Source organism: Barbus barbus (assembly GCF_936440315.1).
Source record: "Barbus barbus genome assembly, chromosome: 12".
Classification (NCBI taxonomy): domain Eukaryota; kingdom Metazoa; phylum Chordata; class Actinopteri; order Cypriniformes; family Cyprinidae; genus Barbus; species Barbus barbus.
In genome coordinates, this window is record NC_136740.1 from 25,982,820 (window position 1) to 26,006,377 (window position 23,558).

Consider the following 23,558-nt stretch of genomic DNA (forward strand, 5'->3'; position numbering starts at 1 on the left):
AATTAATTTGTTTCTGTGATGACAAATCCGAATTTTCAGCACCATTACTCCAGTCTTCAATGTCACATGATCCTTCAGAAATCATACTAATATGCTGATTTATAAAATTTTTGCTGCTTAACTTGTGGAAATCATACACTACCATTCAAAGGTTTGGGGTCAGTAAAATGTAATGGGAAAAAAGTATACTTTTATTTAGCAAGGACAAATTAAATTGGTTTACACAAAAATATTAAGTAGCAAAAGCTGTTTTCAACATTAATGAGTATAATTAATAAAAAATTAACACCAACAGCAATTGATAATAAATGAGCATATAAAATCATAATCATACCAACTTCCCCACTGCTCAGGATGTATTAAAGGGATAGTTCACCCGAAAATGAAATTTTGATGTTTATCTGCTTACCCCCAGGGTATCCAAGATGTAGGGGACTTTGTTCCTTCAGTAGAACACAAATGAAGATTTTTAACTCAAACCGTTGCAGTCTGTCAGTCATTTAATGGCAGTCAATGGGACCCATGGCTTTGAGAGTAAAAAAAAAAAAACATACACAGACAAAACCTAATTAAACCTAATTAAACCCCTGCACCTGAGGTCTTAAGACACGAAACAATTGGTCGGTGCAAGAAACTGAACAGTATTTATATAATTTTTTTACCTCTGATCCACCGCAATGTCCAACTGTCCGTGACACGTCAACGTGCTCTAGCAGTAGATGCAATCTGGAAGCGATCTGTCGCACGTATACGTCACTCATTGTTTAGATCGCTTCCGCGCATGCAGAAATTACGAGCCGCACGATTTCACGAGCCGCAGGATTTAATTTGGTTTTGTCTGTGTATGTTTTTTTTTTTACTCTCAAAGCCGTGGGTCCCATTGACTGCCATTACATAACTGACTCACTGCAAAGTTAAAAATCTTTGTTTGTGTTCTACTGAAGGAACAAAGTCACCTACATCTTGGATGCCCTGGGGGTAAGGAGGTAACATCAAATTTAAATTTTTGGGTGAACTATCCCTTTAACCTGTGTAAAAAGGAAATTATCCAATCAGTAATAAACACACAATTTTACAATTTTTTGGCATTTTTTATTATACATTTGCGACCGTCACAAGTCATCTTTACAATTGTGTCTATACAATAGATCCCAACTTCACTCTCTCCCTCCCTGACCCGAATAAATAGCACACACTTTTATCACTCAGAGCAAGGGCTTTGCACAGCAGCACCTGCAGGCAGACGACAGACACACACACACACACACACACTCAGAGGAGGGAGAGATCACTGAGGCTGAAGGGCACGACAGAGTGAGACGACACATACAGGGACAGAAATGAAACGGCTGGACAGGGGACATCAGTAACAGACAGTCCAAATGAAACTAATGAAACAAAGGACCAAAAAAATCCAACTCACAGCCTCTAGGTGAATCTCACCAAGAACACGCACATCATATTTCACATTAAAACCAATACTTTTTGTATTGTGACATTGTTTTTATTTCAATTCCCATAACTGAGGATAATTAATGTATTATTTATACCATCTGACGGTATTTGTTTTTCCAGTTTCTAAATTATGCTTAATGTAAAATAATTATCTGCACAGGATGATTTTCATTATTGCATTAGAGTAGTGAAAATTTAAATAAAAAGTATGAGGGAGGGGTGCTTAATTGTCATAAAAATGGCACAAAGCAACAACAACAAAAAAGTTGAGGTGAAACAGACATGTTCTGTGTGAGACTGGCCTACAGTGTTGAGTGAAATGACAATGGTCCTTCTGACATCGAGTTCTGGTTGGTCCCAAATGTCCAGCCTGAGGAACGACTGAAGTTCTTCAATCTGTGTGCACGTCAGCTGCTCAAGCTAATAGTAACCCTGAACAGTTCAAGTTTGATTCCAGTGAAACTCCATAAGTTTCTTGACACCTCAACTACACAAAACAGCTCCTTTCACGCCCAAGTCATTTTAAACAAAAATAATAACTAAAACATTAGGGAGAAAGAAGAAATGGTTAAAATGGTAAAACTCTGGTTCTCTACCCTAAGTAAAAGTTTGACTTTTTGCATTCTTTCTTATAGATTAACTTGTAATTGTCCATTACAATATTTCCACGATTATTGCTAAAATGGGAATTTATATTCATACCACTCGTTCCACCCATTTCTACATTGGTCCTTGTTTGAGCAGAAACACAATGACGTTAGACTGTAATTCAAGTCTATTAAATAAATACTGCAATGGTCTGACACACTTTAAACGAGTTTCAGTAACAGCTCTGAAATCAGCAAAACAGTAACATAAGAGAAAATTGAAATTTCTCTCCCATGACGACAAAAAAATAACATCTGTGAAATGACGGTTGAGAGGTCTCTTGGAGGTTGATTTCAGACATTTCCTTCTTTGAAATCTTTAGCGCATCTCTCCCAAGCTCTTTTTTGAAAGGTCCATGATGAAATTCAGTTTTCAGACACGCAGTACGGACCAAACGGCTCAAGATGCAGCACAGCTGTAAGTCACAGACGCTCCTGTACATGTGTGTTATTGCTTCAGACCCAGAGTTCATGGTTTTCCGATTGATAAAAGAGTTGAATGTGTTTTTTACAGCTAGTATAAAGTCCTGTAGCTGCTGCTGGGGCACAAGGGTGATCTGGAAGATACCCACATCAATCCCAACATTAATGTCACTGAGTTGAGCACCATCTCCCGTCCATGATTTGGCCCCTCGTGGACAGCTATGTCACGGGGTCCACAGTCAATAAACGGTATGGTGAGGTTACCGTATGCTCTCACTGATCCGTCAGTGTTTCTGGTTCTGATTCAGACTCCTGCTGCACCTCAGATGTGATCGTTCCTCTGTGGAGCTTCTCCAGAGACTGTTTCATCTACATGAGAGAGGACACACCGCATTAAAAACAAGATGAAATCAAAATACCCTTTTTGTCTTATTTGTACAAGATTTATCATAAAGAAACCCTTGCTGAAAGATATGAAAGCCAATATTCTAAGTCTAAGCTGATTGGTTGCTCCAGCCTGGTCATACAGGTCTGTTTTTCACAGGGGGTTTTGGCACTTTTCAGAGAGACAAACTAGCCTCCCGAATAAACCAGCTGATGACCAGCTTGGCCAGTCCAGCAAATCATCTTAGTCTGGTTGGAGGACCGAAAGATTGTTTTTATAATATTCAATTAAAATGTAATATCTTTCTCTCTGCTACAAGCATGCAGGCAATAAACCAAATACTCTAAAATGATTATAATACATGAGATTCTGAAATAAAATAAAACATAATATTTTATTCTATCTTTATGCCACAGAACAGTCTTACAAGCAATTGGATTTTTAGAGTTCATTAAATAATTAAAATATATCTCAACATTCTTCTTGAAATTAAAAAAGAAAACATTTTCTTTGAAAATTGATATTTAATAATGTTAAATTGCAAGGAATAGTAATAAAATTATCATAAATTTAACATGAAAATGGTCTCTTTTCAAAGAGTCCCCAAAAACACAATTTTGGATAACAAAAAATATTTGGAATAATGTATTTTACTTCATGCGATAACAGCTCAAATCTGAATAAACTCAAATCACTCCCTACATTATTTCCTGCTTAATATTCCGTTTCATTTGGAAATATGCTAAAACTGTCATGTTACTCTAGAATGCTTTATTCTGATTGGTCAATCACAGCATTCTGCAGTCAAAAATTTGTATATCCAACTGAAAAAACTTTGCTAGTTTGATGTTTCTCATCACTCTATGCTCTCTGTTGTCTAAAACAATACAGCAATTTCAACTTAAATCAATATATCATAGCCATTTATTTACATATTTTGCAAGTAGACGTGTAAAAAGTGGGATAAATATAAAGCAAAAAATGACCAAAAATATCCTTTAATAAATGCACGGCAAAATCAATTTTGTGTTGTCGTTAACTTCTAAAAAGTACCCAATACTGAGAAACATTGCAAAAGTGTTTCACACCAGGTGTGCTGGTCTTGTTATCTATTCTGGTCATGTTTTCTAGTCGTGTTGTTCTGATTCAATGCAGAATTATAAAAAAGCGTGTGCTTCCAACTCAAAATGGACACAATCTCATGAAAAAGTAATAAAAAACCTAAATATTCACAGACTGATTGTCAGACAGTTATGCGGCGTTTCGACTGCCTGATGAAGACATCTTAAGTTCAGCTCAAGCACACACCTGATCCAGAAGTGTGACAGAAGACTGTAGGATCTGATGCCATTTGTTCATCTGGGCCTGGTGGAACTGCCTCTGGAGCTGCAGGACCTGCGCCCACTCTCCTGCTGTCTGCGGCAGAGGACTGCGCAGAGAAACAGTACAGAATCAGCATGCTGAAAAGCAGTATGTGAGTGTGTGTGTGTACAGCCACTCAGTTTTACCATACCTGTCAGTTAAAGAGTATGAGTGCCAGGTCTCCAGCGTGTGTGCGGCCCGTTCCAGCGCCCAGAGTTTATAGAAGAGCATCATGTTCAGAGCCACCAGAACAACCAGACTGAAGAAAGAAAAGAGGAGATTTCAATATAGAGATCTGTACTTGATGGTGCAATATCAATGGTGAAAAAGTGTGCGCGCATTTTTCTTGAAGCTCAAAGACAGAGGCTCTACCTGACACAGATCCTATATGCAGGAGGAAGTGAGGAAAGCAAGAGGAGAGAGAGAGAGGATCAGCAAGGAGACATATTAGTACGCAAAAGAAGGGAGAAACAGAAAAAGTGACACTCCTTATAAGCTGGTGTTATTTTAAACAGGGTGTAATGTTACTATGCACAGGAAAGAGGAAGTATGTTAAAAGGGATAGTTTACTTATATTTATATTTATTATTTCTAATGTCATATTTCTAATATCATATAGCATGTCTCTTTGTATAATGAAAGTGGATGGGGACTGGAGATGTTAAGCTCTAAAAGGTAGTCTATATAACTTGGATGCTATATTCCAACTTTTCTGTGAGAAAAAGTATTGAATTTAAGTTGATATTTACTCAATTTACTGAAAAAAAAAAGTACCAGTCCCCATCTGCTTTCATTATACAGAAAAACACAGCTTGGGAATTCTGCTAAACTTGTCTTTTCGTGTAACACAGAAGAAAAAAAAACTGTACAGGTTTCAAATGACATGAGGACCAGTAAAAGATGACTTTTTTTTTTTTTTTGTGACCTTAAAAATAAACATTATCAAAACGTGTTATCCAAAGAGGCAGTCATTACGGTACGCTCTGCTCTTCAGATATCAGAAAAAGAAGCCACCACTGTAGTGATTACAACCTAGCGGTCTCAATGAGCTCAGACTGAAACTTGCTCATCTGACCGGATGACACAGCGGTTTGTTAACGCTGATATTACAAATGCCAAAGGTGAAAACACTCACATGAAGCTCACGATGAGCAGGATGGTGGAGATGCTGTTGTTGTTATTGCCGACTCCACGCCACCTCTCCCCTAATTTCACATACCGAGCACCTGAAAAAAAACAAAACAGGAAAATGACTCATTAGCAGGCATGTGATCAGATTGAAAAAAAAAAAGAAAGCAAGCCTGAATTATATATATTATATAAAATTCTATAATTATTGAACACTTCAAAAACGTGTTATTATTGCAATATGAGTAACGTACTATACAATTTCTTTTATTCCTTTATTTTATCAAAATTATTTAATAATATTAATCATCATAATATTTTTATTTTATTTTACAGGACACCAGTAACATTATGGCTAAATAAATATTATTTAATAATAATTTAAAAAGGAAAATCTAAATTATTATTCAAAATATTAGTTTTACTTTATTAAATTATATAATAATTCATTATAAATCATTAAAAGACATACTATTACTGCAATAACTAATGTACTGTAAAATAAAACAGTCTGTAACAATAATAATTATTATTTATTTTATAGAACAACAGTTAAATTATGATACTGCTATTTATGTTCATCATATTACTAAGATAGAATTTATTTGTCATATTTACACAAATCATGTGTCATACTCCTCAGGTCGAATAATTCACATATCTGTTTATTCCAGTAAAAGTATGATTTTATTATTATTGTTATTATTATATATTTAAGTTTTATTACATTTTTAAATTATATTATTATTACAAATCAAAGATATATTACTATTGCATACTGTACTCCAAAATAAAAATGAGCATTTAATAATAATATAATTAATTTTACAGAGCAATAGTAAAATTACAATGATAAAATTGATGGCGGTCTTAAATTCTTTCTTGCTTTTTTCCTCATACTTCGAAGGTCTTCTAAGGTCAAAAATGACTGGACTAATCAGGGATGTGATTTTTCCATATTTATGCAGATTTCCCTCAAAGCAATTCTGCATTCCACCAATAGATGTCAACACATTCCACATGGTCGCTTAAATCAGATTTGATGAAATTCAGTTCTGGTGCTCCCCTGCATCGACTAACTCACCAGCTTCCCTCCTTTCGCGCTCATCTCCAATTCCTCGGTCGCCCCGCTCCCCGCCTCCTGCTCCGTCCCTTTCTCTCTCCCGCTCTCCTGCTCGTCTGGGACAGTTGCGTTTGCGTCTGCGCAGGCCGGGGGGAGTCTTGGCAGAGTCCGCGGAAGGCACTTCCCCGGTGCTCACTACAGAAACTTCCGACTGTAGCAGCGTTTCCAGCTTACACACCTCCATCTCTGACGAGGAACATGGGATCGTTTTAGCACCAATGTCACAATCAAGGTTTGCACTCAGACGAAAAAGTACTCACCCATGTGTCTGTAATACTCTTCAATGCCGCTCCAAGTGTTCTTCTCTATTAGAGCTTTCACGAGACTCCACGGCTGCTTCCTGTAGCAGATATCAGACGAGACCCTGCAGACACACACACAATGGCTCCCTCAGCGCTGTTTGCGTTTGAAGCATAACAATACACGCATAACAATGGTCAGGAAGTTCTACCTGAGGCGGCTCTTGTGCTTGTTGACCGAGGTGAGGCAGTATCTGTGTACAGTGTAGAAGTAATCCTGGTAGGGGATGCCTGAGGTTATGACCTCCGAGTCCACCACGTAACACTCCCCCCGGGTGCTGCTCTTGTGGAGAGTCTGCACAGCATGACAAAAATACACAAAATGAGGCATTTCCTGCCATAACCGATACGCGATCTCCTGAACAATCCCCAGTAAGAAACGGTCAGATAAGATAGAAATTGATTTCAATGATCTTTTAGCACAGGGACTTCAGCGTCTCCAGGATAAGAAGGCCAAGAGACAGGAGAAGAAGGAACGAAGGAAACGGACCTAGAAGGGAACTGGAGGACCAAAAGATCTTCCTCAAAATGAGAGCAATCCTGAAGTTAATGAGGAAACAAGAATTGATGAATAAAAGAATAATGAAGTTAATGAGGGAAGTACTTAAGTTGTATGATTTTTCAGCTGAATTGCAAATGTTAACAAATGATTTGGAAACAATAGAACTTCAAACTCCCATCATAGACATATGAATGTCAGATGTTATATTAAAAAACTATGTGCTGTATATTTAAGAGCACGGGTATTGATTGCTTTGTGGTTACAATTGTTATGTGGTTATTTTGCTTATATTGTAAGAGTCATTAAATATAACAATACAATTTTATAGTTGTATTGATATATAATCACATTTTTGGATGAATTGTGCAGCTCTATTAACAAGAACAGCAAACGTAACTTTTAAAAAAATTATAAAAATGTATTAAAAAAAGCATTACAACAGTAATATTTCTTATTTTGTTGTATTAATAGTTATTACTTCTAGTCATACTGATATATAGTCACAATTTTTGGACACATTGTGAAGCTCTACAAACAATCACAGCAAACCTGGAAGTCTTTTTAAAAAAAAATCATTTTAAATTGCAATTTTATCGGAAATCGGAATTCAAATTATATATATATATATATATATATATATATATATATATATATATATATATATATATATATATATATATATATATATATATATGAAGGATCAGGGATAACATTTTACTTATTAATTTTTGTGGCTATGTTCTTTCAAATGTGATGCAATTATTATGTCTTATCAGAGAAGACAGTTCACCTAGAAATGATAATTGTCACTATTTACTCGCCAGCACATCATTCCAAACCTTTATAACTAACTTACTTCAGTGGGACACAAAAACAGTTTGTACATGCAATTCAAGTTACTGTGGTCCAAAACTAAACTGGCAAAATAAATAATTATTATTTTTTTTTTTAAATCCTTCCTTCCTTTCCGTTTTCCAAAAAACAAAAAAAACAAATGCACAGGTTTAGAACAACATGATGGTGAGTAAACAATGACAAAATTCTCATTTTTCCGTGAACTACCACTTTAATAAGAATGAAGGTGATTGAGGAACAGCTGAGATAGAAACAAAGCAAAAAATCTGTGGACTCACCTGTGTTTCCACCACAGGAGCAGTTTTTGGGCCCAGTGGGTTGTTGATGGCAATGGTGTAACTCAAAACTCTACTGCTGTTCCCACTGCTGCTGTCCTGCTGCCACTCGTGCACAGAGAGATCTGAACCAATCACACACGAGAGAGAGAGAGAGAGAGAGAGAGAGAGAGAGAGAGAGCAGAAAGAGGAAAAGAACAGTTAGAGGACGGGGAAAAAGAAGGACGGATGATTACAGTCAGAGCACTTGCAGGGGCACAGGGAAGGGGGCAATTATCCATGCAGACAACAAAGACAAAAAGCTTAGCACGAGAAAAAAACACTTCTCACACTGTGCTATCCAGGCTACCATTTCCTTGATCTACCATGAATATTTTCAACATTATTTGCTGTACAAAGCAGATAAAGTTACCAAGGAAAAAAAAGAATGAGGCTATGGTATTTTATGCTAAAGAACACAGTGAAACCAAATAGTCAAGTTCTCATTATCCGCCCAAAGGCCCCTATAGGACACCCATCAGAAAAGAGCAAAAGGGAGGGGGAAAGAGGACACTTGGGATCTGAAAGCTGCAAGAAAAGGCAATAACAACACATCAGAAACCAGCCATGCATAGAACAGTCAGCAACAGTCAATGATTAAAAGCAAGCAGAACTCCAGTCCACTAGGGGCACTAGTATGCTGAAGGGAATCAAAAAAAAGAAGAAAAATGCAACAATGTAGAAGTAGCAAACTCAGTTACAAAATGGCAGTTTTAAACCTGAACTGACCGGTGAAGTGACGCTGTGAGAAGAGGTGCTGTATGAAGTGAGTGTCTGAGAACAGAAGGTCGTGGAGCTTGTCCACGCTCATGCGAACAACTGTGTTGATATGCAGCCGGCCGCTGAGATCCGCACAGAAGGACTCCACCTCACCTGTGGAGATTAAACATGACTCAAGGACATAACTATTTGCCTACTCTAAAGAAAGAGTGGTTTCAAATCTCTATAATCTTTTTGTTTTAAATTAAGGTCAGGTAGTTTGCTGTGGGAAACAAGAAGGATTTACAACTCACTCTCTTCCTGAGTGTCAGAGGAATTGCTGGGGTCAGTTGGGAGCTCTTCATCATTGGTGATATCCAGTGACGAGAGGTTACCTAGGCTGTGTGGGGCAGTGGGAGGAGATTGAAGTGACTGATTGGCAGATTCTGACTGGCTGTCCCCATCTTCTTCCATGACCTATAAAAAGAATAAACACTCTCAAACCAGTGTTATCGTTAAAATGTCTAAAATCACGTAAAATTATTACAACAAACTATATAAAATAAAAGCTATTCAAATAGTAGTAAAAATAAAAAGCTATTATAAAATATCAATAAATACTATAATAGTACATAAATAAAAATTAAAAAAACGCCTTAAAGTCAGACACAAACAATACATCACAATAAAATGTACATAATGTCGTTTAAAAAATGGTAAAAGCCTAACATACATGACCAGGGGTTTAAATATTTGCTCTGATAATGTTTCAGTTTGATTATGATTATTTACTAAATTATGATTGTTATTTACAAACAGATTCACTAATAAATCATTAAGACTGACTTGTACTCAGATTAAATGAAAAGAACTTATTCAAAATAATAATTTTTATTGAAATCATACATCACAATGTCTTGCTAGCAAGTTTTACTCTGTATACAAGCAGCATATTTCTAAAATATTTTATATCAGAAAATAACCCAATAAATCACGGGTTATTTTGCAACCTTTTTGTCTATGAATCTTCCATGTTCTTTGAGCATAACCACTCTGGCAGGTATTTCACAGTTGGTTGACACTTACGGTTGAGGACGGGGCAGCTCCAGTGGTTGTGGTGGGTGGCAATGAGCTCTGGGAGCTGGGTGGACTGGGCTCAGGTTCGATGCTGGCCCGAGTAGACACCTCCACAGGCTGGCAAGAAGGGGAAGAGGAGGATGGAGGTGAACATCCTGAAGCGCAGGGAAGAACTGGGGCGGATGAGGGTGGAAAGGAGCCCACCGGAGCCACCGGCACTGAACCCAAATCCAGCAGGTCAGTGACGGAGACTGGCTCCTCACCTGGCCTACAAGACAGAAACAGATAGATGTAAGTGTCAGGGTTGTCATAAGCCGATTTTCCACCGAAATTACCTGGAACAATTTGTCCCAGGAACTTTTTTCCCCCCAGACCTGTTGCTATCTGCATTTCCATTGCGGCCTAAAGTACCGAGAAGATTAGGCAAATAGTCTGGTGACGTAGGTCTGCGCGCGTTTCTCAATACAAAGTATGCACATTTCTGACATGCATCCTCGGTAGTTCGGACTTCGCGAGTTTGACTCGAGAGCATGAACTCCCACAGATGGGATGACGCAAGTCCGGTAATTCTGCAAACAGCAACGTACTTGATAACGTCAGTCACCTCGCCTTGTTTATTACAATTTTCCTTACAATAAGACAAAATATGATATCAAACACCACTGCCTCTTATCTTTTTCATTTAAACATATTAATAGCCTCAGAAATGTAGTTCAGGCAACGTACATCTACATTACAATGAAACGAAATATTATATCAAGCAGTATTGCCTCTTTTCATTTTAACATAATAGATTAATAGAATAAAGACCAAAGATTACCTGTTTGATTTACCCAAAATTAATTATAGCTTATATTTAACCACTACAGAGACATCCGCGCCAAATGTCAGAAGGACTAGCCGAGATGAGGCTGCACTCGTCGGGAAACATGAGCACTGAGCGCCCACTGATCGTGTGGAGCTCACATCTCGGAAATCGGCGAAGCACATTTTCAAATAGGCACTGTCTTTATTAATACATTTAAAATATTAATACATTTAAAATACATTCTTGCCTGAAATACTTTTAAAACTATATTTCATGACACAATAACAGTAATATTTTAAAATTATGCGAATATATGGTGGTTGAAATACAATGCTGCGTGAACTCAACCAATCAGCATGTCCAGCGCCCAAGTCCCGCCCCCGAAAGTTCCAGATCTTTGAAAAAGTACTACCTTGCAGGGACTTTCTGAGGGGCAAATTTTTACGGAACTTTATTTAGATCCTGGTTCCTGCAGTGGAAACACACCGAGTATTGACCCAAAGTCCCTATTTCTTGGGGAAAGTTCCTGCAGTGGAAACAGGGCTATAGTCTAATGTACAGAACTAGGCATGGGACGAGAACCGGTTCAAGGTATACCGCGGTTTGGAAAAGTCACGGTTTCAAAACCACAAAAATGTTCCGTTATACCGTTTCTGTGGTATGCACAGTTTTTTTTTACGTGTCATCAAAGACGGAAAGTGCAGAACTCCCTCAGTTGTGTGCAGCGAAGAGCGAGTCACACGACCCCTGCCCCTCCGGTTGGTGCGGGCAGTCAGTGAGAGTCACCTGTGTGTAGGATGATGGCTGAAGAAGCTGAATCCCTGGAACTTTTTCCCCTGTCGAAAAAGATGAAGTCTGCCATATGGGAATTTTTTGGGTAACACAGACTAATCACAACGATGTTCCGTACAGGTGACGTTTTAGCACCGATCGCTAAATAAATACTTCCAGGTTGTACATAAACTATATATCTGTGTCATCTTCATTTCTCCCTCTTTCACCCCTGATCAAGACAGAGACCCACCCAGCAGACAGATAACATGGCTAATTAACTAGCTAACCTCCCTCACGTTACTTCACAGAGAGGGGAATAGCAGACTAAAGTACTAAGTTTTTGCGATTTAGTACAATAATTCAATTTAGCTGGTATCACGTCTATACTTTTAAGCCTCCTGCCATTGTTTACATCTGTTCAAAATTACAACATTTAAAAAACAAACTTTTCTGCTGTTAGTGTTGTACGGAGAGAGACCGTGTGTGTGTGTGTAACACACCCGCGATCTCCCTTTCCTTGTGTGTAATTTATGTGCACACATCCTTGTACCTCACTGAGTAACCGCTACAAAGCAAGAGACTAATGCTTAAAAAGGTTTGATGATTTATAGCAACGCTTGCATACAAGTGCAGTTAGGTCAGTTCGTTCACCTTTGTCATCTGTTTTGTATGCAGAGTAATGCCATATTTCACTTCTACTGTTCTCTTATTAATTTCAGGCGTGTTGATAGAGTTTCATCTGATCCATCGTGTTGTTCTGTTGTCACATTTACCGGTTGTGCAGCAATTTGGAAAGCACTGCCACCTATAGGTGGACTTTGCAACAGCAGCATATGAAATACCGAACTGAGCAAAATTATGATATCGTACCGTTTGAAATATAATATATAACGGTATTTTTCCAGTACCGGTATACCTCGCATCCCTACCGTGAGCCTCAAACACCATTCTTTCCTCCTTCTTGTGTAAATCTTGTGCGTGCAAAAGACCACTGAAAAAGAGGCGAATCCCAACATAATACCGTCTGTGACGTTAAACTTGGATCATTAATGTTTACGCCCCCAACATTTGCATAACGTATACCAGCCAATGTTCTATGCCAGCCATCGAATCATCGATACAGTGTTGACAGATATTGCTATTAAAAACAAACAAAAAGCTATAAATAAAAATAAACCGAAATTATTTCGAGATTTATTCATTAAGATAAGATAAAGATATTGCTGATCCTAAACTGCAACGTCCCACTTTATTAACTTTATGAAGTGTCAAAAAAAGTGGAAAAGACAAGTCCAAAAACAGCTAGATCTGGCAACACAGAGGCTGCGTCCGCGCCCTCACTCACAATTCTCTTGAGCCTCGTTACACTTACGCATTTAGCAGACGCTTTTATCTAAAGCGACTTACATTGCATTCAAGTTACAGTTTCAACATTTTATCAGCTCTTTGTTTCCCTGGGAATCGAACCCATGACCTTGGCGTTGCTAGTGCCATGCTCTACTATTTGAGCTACAGGAAAGCCACCAGTGTCTCACAGCGATCATGTTCATACCACGGACGCTAAAATTCTTGCAAAATCTCTCAAAATCTGTATCTTCGTCTGATACAGGCTCAAACATATAAGGTTGGATGCCTAATCTCTCCATCGTTCACTCTGGACAGTAGAGATCTGTTTGCTATGTGAGCTACTAAAATGAGCTGCGCTGTGAAACAGCCAATCAGAGCAGAGCTCAACATTATTATTTATGACCCTTCCAAATAAGGTAATAACAGACCATTTCATTCTAGGGAGAAATCCTAGGGTTGTAAATGGACATGTAAAACCGTTTCTGGAGAATTTTTGCCCTTACCTAAGCCACATACCTTCTATGTAGATATCAGAGAACAATTTAAAATATTGTATCAATGCATTCTATGGCACCTTTAGGTAAAAAATTTTTAAATACATAAAAAAATAATAATATTCTAACAGTGTATATAATATAGCTTTTTTGAGCTGAAACCTAAAAATAAAACAAAATAGATACTGTGCACTGTAAATTTAATAAATAAAATCTCATAAACAGATTTCTCTCAGTGTGGACTCACAGCAGGCCGTTCATATGTTCAGCAGTAGGGGAGACGTAGTCATCATCTTCACTAGTGAGCCCCAGCTCAGTGCCATAACACTGGTGAACGATGTGCCATAGCTCTTTAGGAGACAGAGTCTGTAAAAGAAGAAACAGAAACCTCAGTGCGGGGCACTTCCAGGCTAAAGACTGCTTGTAAAAATTCTACAGTAAAAAAAAAAAAACTTTTAACTGTCTAACAGTAAGTGATTTATTCTACAGTATATATGGTGAAAAAACAATAAATCTAACCTTACATCTCAGTTACATTTAAGTACTATTAAATGTAAAAAAAATTGGAAGTAAAAAAGAAAAAACACTCATCTTAGAATTTACATCTATTTTTTTTGGTAAATTACTATATTAAACTGTAAAACATACAGGTTGCTTTGTAAAGATGTTTACATTTATGCTGTATTTTGTTTAGAGAACACCTGCCAGTTTCCTTCTGTAAAAACGACAGGATTTATTTATTAGTTATTTTCATTTTCATTGCAGATCGACAACATTCCCACTGTTCAGTGTTTCATCCAAGTTCACTGCAATGCAAACTGGAACTATATTTTTTTACTAAAACCACAAGAAAACAATTTAGCAAACGTAGCAGTTGTTTGCTGCAACAATATAAGCCACAGCAGCTTTATATTACTGTTCAGTTCTAACAGACAAGCTTGCAGAAGATGCTGTATCTGTGCATTGCAATGCATCTGTAGTCACCACCTGGCATCTTGCCAAGTGCTAATTATTATGGACAATTGCCAAGCGATGCTGTTTGCCTGCCAAATGAAATTGTCTACACATCAACAAATACACAACACAGATTCTGACAGGAGACTTCAGATGGTTGTGTCTTTTATACAGATAAAATGTGCACAGTCAATAGTGCGATTCTCACCTTATCCATCAGTGCATTCTGCCATAGTCTGAAGATCATCATGTGGCTGCGATCCCTTGCCCCAAATGACGTAAAGAAGTGCTGATGAATGCAAAACCGGATTTTAATCCAAGGCAGAGTATTTATTGTCTTAGGAGGTTCAAAATGCAGCTAACAAAAGAAATCCATTAATGGTAATATTAGCATGCATTTTCGATGTCTGCAGTGTGGTACCTTCTCATGTTCAGTGCTAATTTGGATGGCGTTGGGTATGAGCTTGGCCGTCTTCTCCTTGGTCAGACTGGTCACATCTTTCAGCAGTATGGTTATCTGGTGATATATAGCGATAGAAAGAATTTATAAATAATGGACCACAGTAAAGGTTGCACAAATAAACAAATTAACATCTATGAACTACCACTAAAATGTTTTTGGTCAGGAAGTAATTAATACATTTATAAAGCAATGGGTGTATTAAATTGATCAAAAAAGACAATTTCAATCATTTGTTACAATTTCTATTTCAAAAACATTCTGTACTTTTGAACTTTTAAATCAAAGAATCCTGAAGAAAAGAAAAATAAAAGTACACGACTGTTTTCAACACTGATGATAATAACATTTATTGAGCAGCCAATTAGCATATTAGAATGATTTCTTGAGTAATGGCTGCTGAAAATTCACAGGAATAAATTATATATTATAATTAGGGCTGTCAACGTTAACGCATGCAATTAATCTAAAACTTTTAACGTGTTAATATTTTTTTAACACAAATTAATCGTTTGATAAGGTTTGAGCCCAACTTCTTGCCGTCATCGCAGCGCAGAAGGTCATCATTGCCTGCGTCCCAATGTGCACACTATCCATCCTAAATTCTATGTGATATTAGTAATTTTCAATACTATTTAGGGCAGATAGGGTGGATAGTATGCACATTGGGACGCACGGATTGTGTGATTATGAGGCGCTGGGCTCGACAAAAGTGAAGAGAACGCGGAGAGAGAGCGAGTGTGTCCAAGAGAGAGAGCGAGAGAGAGAGATATGTATGTGATAAGGGTACAGCGAACCATAGTGTTGCCAGGGTTGCGGCTTTCCCACACAATTGGGCTATTTTGAAAATACAGTCATGGGAAAAATTACAGAGCCTTGGGTTGCAATTTTTGGGCTACATTTATAATGTACCGCGGCCGCCCAAAGTGTATATATACATGTGATCGCAAAAGGAAGTTATTACAAACACTCGATGGTGTTTAAAGGGAGTTCTGAGTAAAAGTGTACTATTAATCTCATAAATTGTCTTATGTAGCATGATGCTAATGTTAGCTCTAATGCACCTGCAGAACAGGTCCAATTCTTCTTCATAATGCATTTTGTCATAACACTTCATGTAAGGTCGCAAGAAAATGTTTTTTTGTATTTATTTAGAAATACTTTTGATAATAGTTGGGCAAATGTGTACTGGGATTGAAGCGATGTGGCTTGGTAAACGTTTTATTGCCAGTATAAAGGCTGATAATAAGGATTATGTCTCATTCCTGGCGGAGATGTGAAAGGTTCTGTTTCCTTAAACTAGTTTGTCATGCATTTATTTCAACACATTTACAGGTAAATGCTAGTATTTTAAATTTGCGATTAATCGTGATTAATCACAGTCCAGGACTGCGATTAAATTTTTTAATCGATTGACAGCACTAATTATAATATATTAAAATAGAAGTTATTCAGTCACACTGAAATAATATTTCACAATATTCCTGTTTTTACTGTATTTTTGAACAAATAAATGCCTTGGTGAGCTTAAGCTCAAGAGACATTCAAAAAATAAAAACTTTACAGAAAAAAATGCATGTATGTTTAAGTGAACGTGAAAGTGACATGTGGCCAAGTATGGTAACACATACTCGGAATTTGTGCTCCAAAGTACACACAGACAGCAGTGAACACACACCCGGAGCAGTGGGCAGTCATTTATGTATTGATGGGGGTTCGGTGCCTTACTCAAGGGCACCTCAGTCGTGGTATTGAAGGTGGAAGAGAGCGCTGTACATTCACTCCCCACACCTACAATCCCTGCTGGACCTGAGACTCGAACCCGCGACCTGGGTTACGAGTCCAACTCTCTAACCATTAGGCCACGACTGCCCAAGTATCTTATGTATGCTACACTGTGTGCATAAAATTATTAAATGACATGCACCTGCTGTATACTAATACACCTACTAATAGATTATGAAATTCATTGTTCATTATTGTCAATATTGATCATTATCGATTAGTTGTTGCAAAAGTCAATGTTTTCAGTAATTACCGTAGTCTCCCATCGGAAGATATTACTATAGAAGCAGAGCCAGTTCTCCGAAAGGTAGAGACGGCCCTGGAGCAGAATGTCCCTCTGCAGTGCACATGAGTAGTCTAAATAGAAAACAACATCAAATTAACATAACCAGAAGCCATGTGATCATCACACAGTGCTGCACTTAAAGTATCACTCATTATATTCACTGGCTTTACTCGTGAAGTAGTGACACTCACCCACTATGAGACGCTCTGTATCAGGCAGCTTTTTAAAGAGTTTACGGAAGTCTTCATTCCTCTGTTTGTATGTAGGGCTGAGAACCTGTACATCAGAGAGAGATGTGAGTGGAATAAAACAGCACTGTCAGTAAAAGCACTGAGGTGTGGACTTCCCAAGACCCCAGGATACTTACATTATACCAGCTCTGCATTTTCTGAAACAAAGAGGAGAGGATACAATGAATTTAATTCATAAACATGTCAACAAAATCAAAATAGGCTATTTACTTTCTTAATACACATTCTTGGTCTTATTGTGCATTATTAATTCATTAAATAATGAACAGATTATTTAAGCAGCAAATGCTGCCTGGTTTCAGGACTTTGACTACAAACTTGAATATGCAATGCAGATTTCATGCCCAATCAATCCCTGATGTACACCACTGGTCAAAACTAAAAAGTTTGGAATCATTATGAGTTTTTCGTGTTTTTGAGAAAAGAATCTTATGCTCACCAAGACTGCATTTAATTGTTCATAATACAGAACATAATTAATATATTTTGAAATATTATTACAATTCATGAAATAAATCTAATAAATTATTTATAAAATAACATTTCTATTGAAATATAATACAAAATACATGATCCTTCAAAAATCATTCTAATATTGCTTCTCAGGAAACATTTCCATTATTACCAATGCTGAAAACAGTTGTGCTGCTTAATACTTCTTAATATTCAGCTTTGCCGCCATAGGAATAAAATTACAAATTTACATATATTCAAATAGAAATGGTTTTTGTAATAATATTTCCCAATATTGCACCATATTATCTTTCAGAACAATTTCTAAATAAATGTTTGCAACACTAGCATTCCTGCTGCCTTATTCATTCAGAAAAGAACAGCAATATAGTGCTCAGTATATGGGTGGAAGAGCAAGCGCTTGTCATATCAGACATTTAGATGATATTCAGACATTCGTTTGAGTGACAACCATCAACCAATCTCACTGGCCGAGAACGTGGCGTACCTTGGCATTGCGGGTGAAGTGTCGGGCCGCAAGCGGGTGGGAGGAGGTGGATGAGGAGGGAGTAGGAGGCAGGGGGCTCTCTGAACCCCCAGCGCTTCTGTCCCCGCCTGTCTCCCCTTCGCTGGCTCTGCCTCCCAGCACACGGCGGCGTAGAGAGGGCGAGCTGCCGGGAGTACTTCGCGGAGAATTACTAGCTGTACTGCAGGCGGAGGAGACGTAAGGTCAGATAGGAGACACAGACAGTCACAGACATGCATTTCAGCACTGTGCTTCAACAGCCCTTAAAGGGCAACTGGGTCATGCACAAGGAAACGACAGAAAGGACTAGATTTATCCACTATTTACCAAACAGCATGTATTGATTACAACTAACTGATTCTGGCTTACAACATACAGTATGCAAGTTAAGGAGCAACTCTAGTTTCTAAGAGATTTTTAAACACAATCAAGCTGATATTCTGAAGAATTTCAGCTAGCATACTTATGAACAAACCGAAAGAACATCCAGGATGGGTCCTATATTAAGAGTTCAGGTCTGAGCCCAAGGATAAAGAGTGTATTTATATGAATAACAATCATTTCCATGGTAGCGTTCCATTCCTGTTCCAGTAAAAAAGGTGATAACACAGATAGTGGCTTCTGTACACAAACACAAAGCCTTATCTGTTCACCAGCATTTGATCAGTCTGATGAGACATTTAAATGCCAGACATATGAGACCTGTTTAGTCAAAGGAATGCTGATAGAGGCTTTAAGGCATGTGAAATCAATCCTTAATACCAGTTGTTCTTACTATGGTTGGATGATACAGAAAAAACAGATAAAAACTATATATAGGCTATATATTATAGCGGTCGACCGACATGTGTTTTTCAGGACCGATGCGTTTATTACAGACCAAGTTGACCGATAATCGATATTTTGAACCGATATATATGTCTGCTGTAAAAAATAAAATAAAATGTCAAAATTAAGAATAACAAGGGCTCTGACAAAAACTGCCTTCCCTGGTGTTGGTTACACTTCTTACTCGTCTTCCTCCGTGCATCCATCTAAAATAAGGGTAATATAAACAGGGAGTTAAGAGTGGGGCCACTGTATGCTTCATGATTAAGCCTATGAATATTGTACTACGGCTAAACAGCTTGGGGAAATGCAAGTATTTGCCTTCAATGATTTACATGTTACAAATGTATGTGTAATAGCATAACTCTCATAATTCTTCATTAATTATTTTCTGATGACTAAATCATAACCCACAAGTGGTGACTATTCAATTCATCTAATGCACATCATTTGATTAACTTAAAAAAGCACAATGTAATAAGTGTAAATAATTTTTAATTTAATAAGTGTCTTCATAGCTCTATTGTAGAAGTTGTTAAGAAGACCGCAACTATTTTAATTAAACTATAACACTAATAGCCTATTGAAATGACAAAATTTTTGTCATCCTAATCTTGGCCTATGTGACAGTAATTCCCTTTAGTTTTAATTTACAGTGCAGTGCAAAATGAAAGCATAAAACATTAATTTAATTTATCTTTTTTTAAAAATGAGAGTTAAACAATTTTTTGGCAAACAAAGGGGTTTACTATTAAAATTAAAGCATGGACGAAATAGCGTATTGTGTGATTATTCTTTTAAACAAAAGTTGTAATAATTGTAGTAGCAGCTAAACCAAACTTTTATTTTGACGGGTTGCCATGAGGACCTTTTTAGTGTCTGTAGCCTATGATATGGCGATAGTTTTACTCAAATGCTCATGAAGTAACTCTCAGAGCAGTTCTGGGGATGTTGTTCATGTATTTATGTCCTCACTTAGTGAGACGGCAGATGCTGAAAACAGGGCCGCTGCTGGCCAAATGGGTGCCCTAAGCAGAATTGTATTGTTGTGCCCCTCCCCCAAATATTATGGATGTAAAAACAAAACCAAAAAAAAAACCACCTACTATAGGGGTCAAAATAGAACTTTAAAGGAACACTCCACTTTTTTTGGAAATAGGCTAATTTTACAACTCCCCTAGAGTTAAACAGCTGAGTTTTACCGTTTTTGAATCCATTCAGCCGATCTCCGGGTCTGGTGGTAGCACTTTTAGCTTAGCTTAGCATAGGTCATTGAATCGGATTAGACCATTAGCATTTGGTCATCAAAAATGACCAAAGAGTTTCAATAATTTTCCTATTTAAAGCTTGACTCTTCTGTAGTTACATCGTGTACTAAGACCGACGGAAAATGAAAAGTTGCGATTTTCTAGGCCGATATGGCTAGGAAATATACTCTCATTCCTGCGGGTGCAGCAGGCGCAGTGATATTACGCAGTGCCTGAAAGTAGTCCCCAGCTAGGTAACAAGTTATGATATAGCTGGGGACGGTAAAAACGGTAAAACTCAACTGTTTAACTCTAGGGGAGTTGTAAAATTAGCCTATTTCCAAAAGTGGAGTGTTCCTTTAATAAAATATAAAAGTAAATAAATAAATAATCATTAAATTGTATTATTTACAAATTACAATTTTAGCTCTAGACAGTTATCTTTGGCTATTATTTTATTAATACAGTTGCCTGATTTTATAGTCTCAAGCATTCAAAAATAACACAAACGAAAACTGAGCAGTTTTACTACGATAAAACCATGGTTAATTTTTGTAAGGGTTATGATGTACACGTTTTGAAGACAGAGGCTGTAGCAGTTCTATCGCAAAAAGGTGGCCAAAAATTAAAGATTAAGTGGATATTTGAATTAGCCTAAATGTTTGGTCAAAATTAAAGGACTTGATCATTCTGTAAGTGTATTACCAGGCCTTTGGCTCCCTTTACAGGCATATTAAAAAATATGTTAGGTAAATATCTAAATTGTTTATTTTGTATTAATTTATGTATTTTAACAGTGTTTTTCAATGAAACCATATAATTATTAATTAACCAATCATTACTGCCTCAATATCTGTTATCTGTATAAATGTTTATTTGTACTCGTTTTGTTTCTTGTGATGATTGTGTTTGTTTTTTATTTGGTTGTTTTGATTTTATGTAAAAGCCTAGCCAGGGACGAGGGCTGCAAACTAGCTTTATGCTATATGCCCTATGTACACGGCATCGGTTGTCTGTGTGTAACAATGCATATACAATTTTATATAATGTATTTGAAGTCATTTTAAAGGCTGTTGTTGGCTTAGGTCTGTTTTATAACCACAAAAAAATTATTTGTAAACTAGCTGAAGTAACAAAACCATGTTTAATTTGTGGATGCCATCCATGGCTACAAGATTATTATATGCGTTGTTGGATGTTAAATTATTACAGACATTAAAACACGTTATTAACGTCAACAGCCAAAAAGTTTCACAGGATTATGAAATATTATGAAATATGTAGCCTACCTAAAAGTGATGCATGGGTTTAATCTTTTTTTTTTTTTTTTCTCGGCACTGGATTGCTGGTGTCTTTTCACGGGCATAGCTGTCCATCAATTATGATCATTTGCTTTCAGCTGCAAACACGAGGCGCGAGCGGTCGCGGATGCGGGAATGCTTTGTCACGTGTGATTAGCCTACTGCCCACTGCGTATGCGTTCACCTTAAAACGCTTTTTTTTTTTTATAATTATATATATGTTAATGTTTAGATTTTTATTTATGTATATGTTAATTTTAATTCTAATATAGAATGAAAGGTTTTTTGGGGGGGATGGTGTCCCCCCGGGAGTTGGTGCCCTACACAAACTGCGTACTCTGCGTATAGGGAGCGGCGGTACTGGCTGAAAACACCGTGTTTACTGCAACTTCAGCAACGTCTGCTGCTGCCTTTGAGAGACAACTAATTCGTGATCACTGAAACAGCTCCAGTTTAGCAAGAGCTTTCGGTGTGAGAGTGCAAAACTTTCAGTGCCTTTAGCCTTCCGCGTTGATTGGTCGGACTTGTGACTCACAACAAATCAGATGGCCAGTGGGCGGAAACTGCTCCAGGCCACAGCGTGGTGAGTTCCGACAGGCTGCATCAAAGCCAAATAGCGTGTTTCAAAATTAAATAATTTTATCGGCAAATCGGTTTTGATAAATAAATAACCAATACCAAAAATCATAAAAATATTTAATATCGGAGCAGATAATCGGCCAGGCTGATAATCGGTAGATCCCTAATATATATCTCAATATTTTGTATGAAATTAATCAAAGGGATTGTTTGTCCATGTCATCATGTGGATTCAAAATGTTTAAGAACAAAAACAGTATTTAAAAAATATCAAGGTATACTTTACACTGAATGGCCATTAAATACCAGGAAAAATAATGATTAATCAATCAATCATTTCCATTCACATGCATCAATATAACAATATATACTAATAAACAGCAATGCTTACCAACAGATATTTTACAAAAATATATGAAAACTGGCTTCAGTCTTTAAAAGAGAGCCTCACAACAAGAAAGGATCACAAAACTAATGATTTTACCATTTAGGGAATGTGATCAAGGTCAAATAACAAGCATTAAATTGTAAAGAATATATTGTGTACATTTAATAATTCACCCAGTAATACTTCCTAAAACATAACAGAGAATGCAAACCATCAAAGGCTACAACATTAATGGAAATCATCAGGACTACATTTGAAATATCTAAGTTTTCCTGCATGTAATGCATTTGAGTGGATGAGTTCAGTCAGTTCAAACTGAATGTTCAGTGCAAGAAAGGTTTTGAAACTATCCTGCAAAACACCATAAAAATACATAACAGACAGTCACACTTCAGGACAGTGATTAGACACGCCTGCTGCAAGATGAGAAGACGAAGAGTCACAGAAGACAATGGCGTAACAACAGACCCTTACTAAAAAAAGCACTGTGGCATTTTGTAAGGAGATAACCAAATATCCAAATATGGGCGGGACCGAATGTAAAATTTAGAAATCCCAAATTGAAAAACCCATATTGATCAAGCATAATCCGTAAATAATTTTAATTTTAAGTTTAATTCAACTTCTCTTCCGCAACTCTTTATCAAATCATCAATAAGGTCTTCTTGATTACTGTTTTTTTATCTTTAACAACTTTGGCCTCTGCCTGTTCATATCTGCTTGGATCCCAGACTCATGTTGTCTTGGTAACGGAGTGAATGGGGGGGGGGATATCAGAGTCTCCAAGGTAACACAGCAGGATCATGTG

General features: G+C 37.2%; 1 protein-coding gene across 3 annotated transcripts in view; it reads right to left on the reverse strand.

Moving 5' to 3' along the window:
* Positions 1-1,073: 1,073 nt before the first annotated feature.
* The window catches only part of LOC306877772 (protein Aster-A-like), a gene marked incomplete at its 5' end in the record, with an annotated part of 32,331 nt that continues 9,846 nt past the window's right edge, over positions 1,074-23,558 (reverse strand). For all 3 annotated transcript variants that reach the window (XM_079429730.1, XM_079429729.1, XM_079429731.1), the window contains 18 exons: positions 1,074-2,894; positions 4,219-4,339; positions 4,424-4,531; positions 5,408-5,498; positions 6,485-6,709; positions 6,784-6,887; positions 6,975-7,117; positions 8,458-8,579; positions 9,223-9,366; positions 9,507-9,669; positions 10,279-10,537; positions 13,940-14,058; positions 14,855-14,935; positions 15,068-15,163; positions 17,145-17,248; positions 17,369-17,453; positions 17,545-17,565; positions 18,390-18,588. In XM_079429730.1, coding sequence (XP_079285856.1) covers positions 2,799-2,894; positions 4,219-4,339; positions 4,424-4,531; positions 5,408-5,498; positions 6,485-6,709; positions 6,784-6,887; positions 6,975-7,117; positions 8,458-8,579; positions 9,223-9,366; positions 9,507-9,669; positions 10,279-10,537; positions 13,940-14,058; positions 14,855-14,935; positions 15,068-15,163; positions 17,145-17,248; positions 17,369-17,453; positions 17,545-17,565; positions 18,390-18,588 — 2,281 coding nt within the window. In that variant the 3' untranslated portion in view covers positions 1,074-2,798. The remainder of the gene's footprint in view (positions 2,895-4,218; positions 4,340-4,423; positions 4,532-5,407; positions 5,499-6,484; positions 6,710-6,783; positions 6,888-6,974; positions 7,118-8,457; positions 8,580-9,222; positions 9,367-9,506; positions 9,670-10,278; positions 10,538-13,939; positions 14,059-14,854; positions 14,936-15,067; positions 15,164-17,144; positions 17,249-17,368; positions 17,454-17,544; positions 17,566-18,389; positions 18,589-23,558) is intronic.